Here is a 12257-nt window from a genome sequence, read left to right on the forward strand (position 1 = left end):
ACTATCCATGTTTCCAAACAATATACTTATTTCTATATATTACTATCAATATTTCTAAACAATATATTTTTTATACTACTATCAATATTTCCAAATAATACAATAACTAATCTTAGTTATTTTATATCTATCATTTTCTCTTTAAAATTTTGTAGAAACGTCATAATTTCATAAATTACAAAATAGTGAACTTTAAAATTTCGATTATAAGATTACAAATTATGAAACTATTACAATTTAAATCCAATTAGATTACATATCGGTCATCCATCAGTTCAATCGGTTAGTCTCGGGTTTTAGTGATTTTTTAATATGAATATTTTAAAAACATAAATTGAATTGTCAGATCTCCGGATTAACCGGTATAATCACAATCGGGTTGAATTTAAAAATATTGATTTAAATGCAAAAATATTTCAAATACACACTCTTTAAAAATAACCAAAATATTTGTTAAATTATTAGTGAAATTTTTCATCGTAAAATATCCCGCGCTTCAAAAGCGCGGGTCAAAATCTAGTTTATCTTTAAAAAAGGTGTACTACGGTTTGGGCGTTGGTTCAAAACTGGGCTAAAGAAACGATTTATGAGATATACCACGAAAATATAATAAAACAGAAATATGGGGTAGAAAACAAAGATACAGAGAAAAAGGAGGGAGCTAATCATAAATACAACTCTTACAAGTTTCCAATTTCAGAATCCAAAAATTCCGTCTCCTTCTCCGCTTCCTTCTCTGTTCTCTCCCTTTTCTTTCTATCTCCAGTTTAACCATTCCATGGCTCTTCCTCACCATTTAGATCCTCACCTACAAGACTCCAAGAACTTCAGGTAACAATCTCTTTTCTCTTGTTTCTTCTTCTGCTCATAAAAAGCCCCAATTCTTCAAAGTTTCTAACAATAAAACCCTAATTTCGCTACCAGAGACTTTTGCGGCCAGATTTCTCCTGAATTAGGCTTCAACAGCTCAACGAATCTCCATGATCAATCTCAGCATCCTCCGTATATTCCTCCGTGTAATTACTACCTCCCTTTCTTTTTAATATCTAGGTTTTCTCAAGATTTGGGATTAATTACGATAATTTGGTTTTAAAAAATCTTCTGTTTGGTTTACCTTTTGAATTGATCAGTCCACGTTGCTGGATTTGCACCGGTTGTGCAAATCGACGGTTGTGATGGTAGCGCTGACTTCGAGTGGAACAGCGTTGGTCGGAAGAGAATAAAAGAAATGGATTTTTTAGAGAACAATTCTCAGATATCTTCAATTGATTTTTGGCAAGGCCGGTCTGTCTCAACCGGGTTGGGTCTCTCACTCGATAGTGCTCGTATCGCTTCTTCTGATGGCTCTGCTTTGCTGTCCCTCCTCGGAGACGATGTTGAGCGAGAGTTACAGAGGCAAGATGCAGAAATTGATCGATTTCTCAAGATTCAGGTGAGTTCGCATGGACAAATTATATGTTATAATGTTTGGTTTAATGTTCTTATGACAGTTTGTTATTAATTTGAACAAGATCTTTATATGAACTTAGATCTGTTTGGTCTGTATCTCCTTATTCCATATTTTGTGTAGCTTCTTGGATGTATTGATTTGTTTTATCTTCAACAGGGAGACCAACTACGCCATGCGATCCTCGACAAGATCCAGAGGAGTCAGTACAAAACCGTGGCCTTCATGGAGGAAAGAGTTGTCCAGAAACTCATTGAGAAAGATGAGGAACTCGAGATGATAAACCGAAAGAACAAGGAACTCGAGGTGCGGATTGAACAGATGACAATGGAAGCGGAGGCATGGCAACAACGTGCAAAGTACAACGAGAACATGATCGCTGCTCTAAACTACAATCTCGAGCGAGCTCACGGTCGACCAAGAGATAGCATTGAAGGATGTGGAGACAGCGAAGTGGATGACACGGCTTCTTGCTTCAATGGTAGAAACAGTAAGACAGCGATGATGATGTGCAGGTTTTGTGGAGTGAGGGAGGTGTGTATGTTGTTGTTGCCATGTAAGCATATGTGTTTGTGTAAGGAGTGTGAGAGGAACCTGAGCTCTTGTCCTTTGTGTCAATGTTCCAAGTTTCTAGGGATGGAAGTATACATGTGATGTGATATTTGCCTTAAACTAAAAAACCTCTAATTAGCTAACGAACGCTTTTGTAATTTGTCTTGTTTTATTAAGTATGTTAATATCATCTTCTGATATGTAAGTCTTTTTTTTTTTTCCTACCAGATTACACACTCATGTGGACTCTGTAAACCAAACTGTTAGCTCTATATCCATATGGACAGTAAACGATGTATGTTGTCTTACACCACGTGCTAAGCTATCTGCCTTTTTGTTTTGCGTCCATGATATATGAATAATCTCCGAGCTGTGGAAACTTCTCTTGAGACTTCTGATATCCTCTAAGTAGCTTGTAAAAGCCGACCATTCCTCTGGTTCCGAAATCATCTTCACCAATTGAGAATAATCCGTTGCAAAAATAATATTATATTGCCTTAAATTCCTCATACATTCCTTTGCCTATATGAGGGCCTCTACCTCCGTATGTAAGGGTGATTGACTTGCCCTTGTATTTCTAGTTCCCAGTAAGCCTTCAAATCCTTCTAAAGTACTATACCATCTTTGACCTGAAAAAATATCCTCCGATTTCCAAGAACCATCCGTAAAATACCACCGTCCCGGTCTAAGCGGTAGATCAGCATCAGATGCTTGTAAAACCTGATTCTTCTGTATTATAGTTCCGGTCTAACCGCATCAGTCTTTTTTCAGTCAATTAAATTCTGATTGACATACTAATCAAAGATATTATTTTTTTTCTTTTCTTCATCTGTTAAAATATATTAGGATGCAAACAAAGATCCAACAAGGTTACATCGCTATCTTCCAGTACAACCCATAGCAGAGAAATAAACACTATTACCCTCCTAAACATTAGCCAGTAAGTCAGACTGATCAAAGCCCAGTCTTTATACCATTTTACCAACCGATAGTCAGAGCTCTACCATAGCCAAAACTCAAGCTAAACAGAGTATGAAACTTCCTCATTCTCAAAGTAACTAAGTAGCCAATTCTGGCCACCATATGCCACATATGACGGATGATGTCCACCCTTGGTCACATTCTGTGATATGAGAAAAGCTCATCTTGTTTGTTGAGCGCTTTTCTATCATCGTTCTGCACCATTCCATCTTTGCTAACTTCTTCAATATCATAGCCGACTGATCTTTAAAATTTGGTCAAGCTTTATCATCTTCGTGAGAGTACTATCATCAATGGCAAAGATCACTCAATTGTAGTGGTGAGCAATGATACTTTCCACCGACCATAGTAATGTTTCCAGCGTAGCCTCATGGAGACTTCCAACCTGAGAGAATGATCTTCTACTGTGTCACACCACCTTCCCTTTTTCATCTTGCAGTACCCACGCCCCACGTCCTACTTGGTTACTCTTCAACCAATCGACTCCAATATTGCATTTAAACCAATTTCTGGGTGGAGAGTTGATAGACCTTGGATGGCGTATTATAGGAAGAGAAATATAGGAGATAAGGTGGTACATGAAGAAGCTGACGTGAAGAAGTTGTTACTGTTGTTACGGATGTGAGAAGATACATATTAAGAGATGGATAAAGGATAAAGAAAGACACATAAATTTCACGTGGTTCATTTCTAAGGTTACGTCTACGGGCAAAGGAAATACTTTATTGATAGAGACGTGTTTTTAAAGTACAATTCATGCTACAGAATAGAATAGGGTAAACCCTAAAGGTATATATAAGACAACATGGGTGATTGGTTGTGATTTATCTTCTTGCTTTAACTTTATTTATTTTTAAATCACTAAACTTCATCAACAATGTTGTAGCTTTATTTTTTTAGTAGTGAAAGCCTACATCAAGTTTCTATATTTTTTACCAAACGTGCTTTAGCTTTATTTTTAATGCTACAACAAAAAACTAAAGCAAATTATTTTCTTATGTATTTTTAGGTAAAGAAACTTAAAGCTTACTTTTAGAGGCTGTAGAATCTGTAAAATAAAAAAACTATCTATAATATCAAATAAATTAGATAATCATAATTAAAAACATCTATAAATATTTAGTTTTATTTTGGGTGTTTTTAAAATTATTGAAATATTTTAAATAACATAATTATTATTTACATATCACGTTTTAAATAACAGTAAACTTTGATAATTTATAAAAAGTATTAATATAAATGATTTAATTGATAAAAATTAATTATTTTATATATATGTTACATATTTCACATATTTTATTTTAAAATATCTACATCATTCAACTTACAGCTACAACAAATTTAACTACAACAAAAGTCTCTGCAAAAAAATCTACAGTAACAACTTTACAGTTACAACCAATTTACCTACATCTAAACTTTTGTAGCTAAATTTTTAAAACCACAGTCGAACCAATCATCACCCACATTTAATAAAACTTTCCATATTTCTTGGATTTAGCAAGGAACGCCCGCTCCATGCCGCAGGGAACGCCCACTCCATGTCAGGGAACGCCCACTCCATGTCGCGGAGCTCCCACTCCATGTATTAGGGAACGCCCGCTCCCTGCCAGGATCACCTAATCATGACACCTGGATCACTCTCCGCCAAATCTTCAAGGCATATTTCAACAAATCTCCACTTTGACTTGAATCCTCCATAATCAGATGTACCAGAACACACTTCTTTGTGCTCATAGTACAAATGTACAAGACTCTCTCTTTGGCTCAGATGTTTCATGGAACTCAGATGTCAGATGTCCCGTTAGACCAGATGCTCCTTAGAGCCAGATGCCCTCACTTGGGCCACATGCTCTTTTGAGCCAGATGGCCCTTAGGGCCAGACTCCCATCAATGCCAAATTAACGGCTTGAGATATTCAACAAATCAAGACAATGCTTGAACTTGCTGTGAAGAACCAACTTAGTGAACATATCTGAGGATTATCAACTGTTCCTACCTTCTTCTCTTCATTCCTCTTCTCATCTCTAAGAAAATGGTATCTTACATCAATATGCTTGGTTCTCTCATGATGAACATGATCCTTGCTTAAACAGATAGCACTCAAGTTATCTCAGAACACAGTACTGATCATGATGAAGACCAAGATCACTGACCAATTCTCTCAACCATATCGCCTTCTTAGCAGTTTATGTCAATGCCATATAATCTGCCTTAGTAGTAGAGAAAGTCACCATCGACTGCAAAGTCGCTTTCCAGCTCACAACAAAACCACCCAAAGTAAATATGTAACCAGTCATAGACCTCCTGCTGTCCACATCTCTTGCATAATCCGAATCAGAATACCCTGTATCTCGGATCCTTGTCTCCATAGATAAGACCGATATCAGATGCACCTTTAAGGTACCAAAAAAATCATCTTCACTGCAATTGAGTAGTGCATAACCCACCATATCTTCAAACTGATATCTCTCTGGTGGCCTGATATCAACTCTTCTTGGTATGTCTCTAGTACGACTGCATTTTTCAGACCCAACAAGTTGATTGATATGCTCTATATTTTACCCTATTTAGGATATAAATATTATTAGTTTTCAAAGGTTTTATATGCATTTCTTAGCTCTTTTAGATATATTTCAGGTTTATGTACTCATTGGAATAAAGTGACTATTATGGAGCAATTTGGGACCTTTTTGGGAGATATTACATTTCACTTGCGGAGCTAACTACTAAGGAGAGCATCGACCGACGTATCAACATCAGTATCGATCGATAGGGCATCACACGCGTCGATCAATTTCACACTAACCCCATCGGTCGATGCAGAGCTATTCACGATTAATGAAGATTATAAGATTTACGAGTTTTACGAAAAAGTTATCATAATTGCACCATACATCCTGGCCGCCTGTTAGGCCATATTATTAGGGGTTTTGTACCATTTAAATAAAGAGGCACTAAGAAGAGAAAAGCAAGCAATCAAGGAGGCTACAAGTAAGTCACCAAAGGAATCACTAAGGAGAGAAGTAATAGCTTGGAGAGTCAGTTGGAGAAGATGATATCTATCTTGGAGAGAGAGATCTGAGCTGCATAAACAGAGAAGATCTTGATCTCTTTTTGTTTTCTTACTCTATTACTATTTTCATTAAGTTTTATTTAAGTATTATTCAGACCATCACGATTATGCTTCTTATGAATATGTCTGAGTAGTCCTACTATTAGATTTAGGTTAACCAAAGGTTGATTTATGTATTGCTGATCATAATATGACTGTTAGGGTGTTTTAATAGTTCTTTCATTCTAGTTGTGCTTAATGCTAAGTAAAGGAATTGATCACCCTTGACTTAGATCTTAGGATTAATTTGCCCAAGCGACAACATGGTAATTTTCCTGAAAATAAACTAGACTGATCTAATTAACTAGCTAAAGACGAAAGTTTCCCTAGTTAATCCGAGAACCTATCAAACTTGCTCGTTAATAATGCTTACTGGAAGGATAATCGATCGACACGACATTAGTTTCATTGATTTATCTGAAAGGCATATCGATTGATTTTCATGAAGACACATCGATCGATGCTTTCTTTAGATAGGGCATACGTCAGTTGACTGACTTGAGATCCAGCTATTAGACAATCATATAGATTGTTCCTAAGAGTTTGAGTTCGAGAACAACCATATTTAAAACCCTTATAATCCTTTAAAGCAGCATACTTGTCATACCTAAGATTTACCTCAATCTAGCTACCTCCCTGAATTGATAACAAATCTCATTACAACCAATCTGAACAATTGTCTTGTTCAAACCAACATTCATTTAATTTACTGTTTTAAAACTATTCAATCTAGCTTTATTTTGAAGACTATAACATCTATTGTGTAATCCAAGAGTCTCTGTGGATTCGATCCCTAAGTAATGCATCTTAACCTCTTTTGATGAGAGTAAAGATGCTCTAGGGCAATTTGAGCATGTATCAAATTTTGTGCCATTGTCGGAGACTCTTTCTTATTACCATTAGATTAAGTTTAGAATATAGTCTAGATTTTACTTTCTTTTACTAAAGTTTTTCTTCATTTCCTTCTGACACAGGTACTTAGAAGAAGGACACATATTTCGCCCCATCATCGATCGACGCAGGGATGTCCACATCGAGCTGCGAATTGACGGATGAAACAACCAATACTACAAAGCTGGAATCGACCTACATTAATCGACTGACATCGATCGATAAAGATCGACAAGAATCGACCGACACATAACAGTATACATCGATCGATATCAACCAGCCGGAAGCAGGTAAGTTCTCTAAACATACCGGTACTTATAATGAGGAAGCAACCCTAGGAAAACTAATAGGTTAATCATGAAACATAATTAGCCAAATTATGAAAGAACATGGAACTTCAATCCCTGTCAAAATTCATACAACACTTAAAAATGAAAAAAGAACAAAAATTATCTTTGCAAGAATTTTCAAACTGTAGCAGGACCTATTCCAATAGGTCCGCAATAAAGTTACCAGATACTGACATAATAAGGCCCAAGCTCAACCTCGAACACCTTATTCTGGTATGGCAGAACCCTTTCCTCGGGTCTCTCTCCGAGCACCCACATGACCACATCGAAAAAAACTAGAGGATATGGTGAATGACGATATTAATCGATGCAAAATTTTCTCATTCTCTTTAGCTGGCGACGCCAAGAGATAGCTAGACCAATCCACAACAGAGTCATTAACCTGTTGGAAAGAGATTAGGAGCGCATTCATTAACCATTTTTTCCGATGAAACCCGCTACTGGGATGTGAGGAGGAAACTCTCCACATTTCGCCAAGGCCCTTCAGAATCCTTTAAAAATGCTTTGGGAAGGTTTAAAAATCTCCAAAATGAATGCCCCCATCATGGATATTCGGAACCTCAGCTAATTAATGCTTTCTACGGAGGTGTTAACTTGCACTACCAAACTACACTCGAAACAGCAAGTGAAGGGAACTTCAGCACAAAGAGCTCAGAAGAAGCAAAAAAGACTAATCGAGAATATAGCAACTGGTAGAGCTTATGAACTGATGGACATGGAAAGGATAAACAGAGTAGATCACAAAGACGACTCTCAGCTAGCCGATGTTAAAGAAACTCTAAACTCACTACAATCCTTCTTAGCGGAACAGAGCCAAAGAGGAATTTTTAAGATAAGCCACAAATCATAACTGAACTCCAGGAACAAGTAGATATTGTGGATGACATGCATCTAGGCGATCGACCTTTCAAACACTATGGAAATATTTTTACTCAAATCTATGATACGATAGTTGGATCACGTAAAGGAAAAGCCATATTTAGGCTAAATCAGGCTTTCACACGAAATCGAAGGCTGATCGCCGATTTTGAAGGAAAGATAGGGATGATATGTAGTGATTTAATAAGAAAACATGAAACTCTCGACGAGCACATAAAGATGCTGGATAGCAGGGTAGCAGAGAATGCAATAGCTATCAAAAGAGAAATAGGACGTCTTCCGGGGAGCACTGATGCAAACCCAAGACATCGGATTAGTGTTGTACTTCTAAGGAGTGGAAAATGCCTCACTCTGATTGCAAAAGAAAACATTACCAATGATGAATTCATTGAAATCGAGAAGCCCGGAAAAAGAAAATCTAAACCAATAACTCTCGATGATCCCGAACCAATTTGTCTCAGCGATGAGGATGAGAAAGATATGTCCATTAATCGACAAGATAAAGGAGATATCGATCGACGTGGTGATGATAATATCGATTGGCGAGGTGATAATAATATCGATCGACGACCTACACGTCCTACGCCACAAGCGGCACCCGCCGCACCAGTAGTGGAGAGAGCGTATAAACATTTTCCACATTTTCCCCTCACCAATTCGCAAACCAAACGAGAGATGGATAAAGCAGTTTGCAAGAAGGCACTCGACAAAATCACAGTCGAATTGCCATTAAGTGATTTCATGAAAGTTTCCCCCTCCATAAAGAAATATGTGAAAGACATGCTGTCTAAGAGTTTTCCATCTACGGAACACAGTGTCATAATGGTGTCAGATAAAGTAAGTGCCATGATCCAAGGCAAATTGCCAATAAAGACCTGACCCTGGTAGTTTTGTTTTAGATTGCAACATAGAAGACAAACGATTCGATCGATCACTTTGCGATCTGGGTCCAGCGTTAATTTGATGCCTTAATCAGTTGCCACATCCCTAAGTTTCAATGAATTTAAGACTACCCGAATAACCCTACTTCTTGCTGATAGATTCGTCCGAGTACCGGAAGGGATACTTGAAGACGTGCCTATAATGATAAACAACTGTCATATACTGACTGACTTCGTTGTTCTAAAATACAAGCAAGAGCCGAAAGACCCCCTTATTTTGGGAAGACCTTTCCTAGCCACAGCTGGAGCCATTATTGATGTCATGGAAGGACGAATACGTCTGAACATCGGAGACATCCCAATGATTTTCGATATGGAAAAATTAATCAAACTTCCCGTGATTGATAATCAAGCATTTTGTGTGGACGACATCCCTTCTCTAGCTGAAAAATCCTTTGCAAACTTATACTTTGATAACCCCTTGGAAATTACTCTCTCGATCACTGAAAAGAAAATTCTTAGCATAGATAACCGAACCGAGGAATGTACGCGGTTAATGAACCCAAGTTGTGATATTACGAAAACTGATGAAGAGGAAACATATGAGTCTAAAATCGACATCAATCGATATCTTCAACATACCATCGATCGACAACCCTACTCGCTAGATAATTGGAGCTCAGAAAAAGCACCAAAAGTCGAGTTAAAGCAATTACAGCCCGGACTCAAATATGAATTCCTTTATGATAAGTCCTATCAGGTTATAGTAAGCGCTAATCTGAGTAATGGAGAACTTGCACTGTTGTTGAACAAACTGCGCAAGCATAGGAAAGCCATCGGATATTCTCTCGAAGACATCCCTGGTATCTCTCCAGATCTCTGCATGCACCATATTCATTTAGAAGATGATTCAACGAATCTCAAAGATGTAGTTAAGAAAGAAATCATTAAACTACTGGATGCCGGAGTCATTTACCCGATTTCGGATAGCAATTGGGTGAGCCCGGTGCATGTTGTGGCTAAAAAAAGATCACAGTGGTAAAAACGATAAAGACGAGCTCATTCCCATGAGAACCGTCACTGGATATTGGATGTGTATCGACTACAGAAAATTAAATGCAGCCACTCGGAAGGACCATTTTCCTTTATCTTTCATCGACCAAATTCTTGAAAGATTAGCAAATCGCCAGTATTATTGTTTTCTCGACAGTTATTCTAGATTTTTCCAAATCCCTATTCATCCGGACGATCAAGAAAAGACATCCTTCACATGTCCTTACGGAACGTTTACCTATCGCAGAATGCCTTTTGGACTTTGCAACGCACACGCTACATTTCAGCGGTGCATGATGTCTATCTTCACAGATATGATTGAGGATTTCATGGAAGTCTTTATGGATGACTTTTCGGTCCACGGATCCGACTTTAAAAGTTGTCTCGACAATCTGTGCAAAATACTAGCAAGAAGCGAAGAAAAATATCTTGTTCTGAATTGGGAATAATGTCATATCATGGTTAACAGTGGAATCGTCCTTGTACATAAAGTGTATGTTGCTGGTATAGAAGTAGATCGTTCAAAAATAGAAGTTATGACCGATTTACCAGCACCCGCTTCAGTAAAAGATGTGAGAAGTTTTCTCAGGCATGCTGGATTTTATAGGAGGCTTATCAAGGATTTCAACAAAATTGCTAGACCTTTAATAGCCGTCCTATGTAAAGAAGTTAAGTTTGACTTCACTCCCGAATGTCTCAAGGCTTTCGAAGAAATAAAAGCATCTTTGATTAGCTCATCCATCGTACAAGCACCTGATTGGAGTCTTCCATTTGAGATTATGTGCGATGCGAGTGATTTTGCTGTAGGCGCAGTTTTAGGTCAAAGGAAAGACAAGAAATTGCATGTTGTTTACTATGCTAGTGGAACTCTCGACGAAGCACAAAGGAATTATGGAACAACGGAAAAGAAATACTAGCAGTACTTTTCGCATTTCAAAAATTCTGCCAATATCTTGTCGGCTCGAAGGTCATCGTTCATACTGACCATGCTGCAATTAAATACCTCATGCAAAAGAAAGACGCGAGGCCGAGACTTATTGGATGGATTTTGCTACTCCAAGAGTTTGATATCAAAATTAAAGATAAGAAAGGAATAGAAAATGGAGTCGCAGATCACCTTTCTAGGATAAGAGTCGATGATGATGTTTCAATCGACGAATTCTTACCTACGGAAAACGTCTACCAAACAAACGACTTATTCATAGGTCATATATAGCACTGACCGATAACCCATCGATCGATGTTGACGACCCAATGGTGATCGATTCGGATGGAAAAAAATCGATCGACATCGACTTAAACCAATCAATCAATATCACATATGAGCAACACATCAAGACTTCTTCAAAGATAATCACCATTGATTTAACAATCTGTGTTGCCTGCGACCCTCTAAGCCCTGATCCGGATCCTCCCGGAAATAAAGGTTTAAGTCTAGGGGTGCACGCGATAGACGGAAGCCTAAAAAATTGACCTTGGTATAATGATATAGTAAACTATCTAGCTGCTGACGTAGAGCCGGGAGCTCTCCAAGGTTATTCAAGGAAGAAGTTCTTCAAAGAAGTTAGAAGATATTATTGGGATGAACCCTACCTATACAAGCACTGTCCCGATGGAATATACAGACAACTTATCACTGAAATTGAAATAAATAATGTTTTATTTCATTGCCATGGATATGACTACACTGGACATTTTGCAACCTTTAAAAAGGTAGCAAAAGTTCTTCAGGCAGATTTCTGGTGGCCAACCATGTTTCGTGAGGCCCATGCTTACATCGCAAAATGCGACAGATGCCAACGGAGAGGGAGAATCAGCAAAAGACATGAAATGGAACAAAAATTTATTCTCGAAGTAGAAGTCTTTGACTGCTGGACAATTGATATCATGGGTCCCTTTCCCTCCTCTTACGGAAATAAGTAGATCTTAGTTGTTGTTGACTATGTGTCTAAATGGGTTGAAGCAATAACTTCTCCAACAAATGATGTCGCAGTAATTGTCAAATTGTTCAAAAGCATCATTTTCCCTAGTTTTGGGGTACTTCGAGTAGTGATCAGTGACGGTGGATCCCTTTTCATAAATAAGATTTTCGATCAACTACTGAAAAA

General features: G+C 37.7%; 1 protein-coding gene across 1 annotated transcript; it reads left to right on the forward strand.

The window, feature by feature from the left end:
* The first annotated feature begins 676 nt into the window (after nt 1-676).
* On the forward strand, nt 677-2204 carry LOC108832652 (probable BOI-related E3 ubiquitin-protein ligase 2). The gene is made up of 4 exons (XM_018606137.2): nt 677-831; nt 925-1016; nt 1131-1432; nt 1607-2204. The coding sequence occupies exons 1-4, from the start codon at nt 779-781 to the stop codon at nt 2099-2101; spliced, it is 942 nt and encodes a 313-aa protein (XP_018461639.1). The 5' UTR covers nt 677-778; the 3' UTR covers nt 2102-2204.
* Nucleotides 2205-12257: the final 10053 nt, after the last annotated feature.

This window comes from Raphanus sativus, chromosome 1, assembly GCF_000801105.2.
Source record: "Raphanus sativus cultivar WK10039 chromosome 1, ASM80110v3, whole genome shotgun sequence".
Taxonomy (NCBI): domain Eukaryota; kingdom Viridiplantae; phylum Streptophyta; class Magnoliopsida; order Brassicales; family Brassicaceae; genus Raphanus; species Raphanus sativus.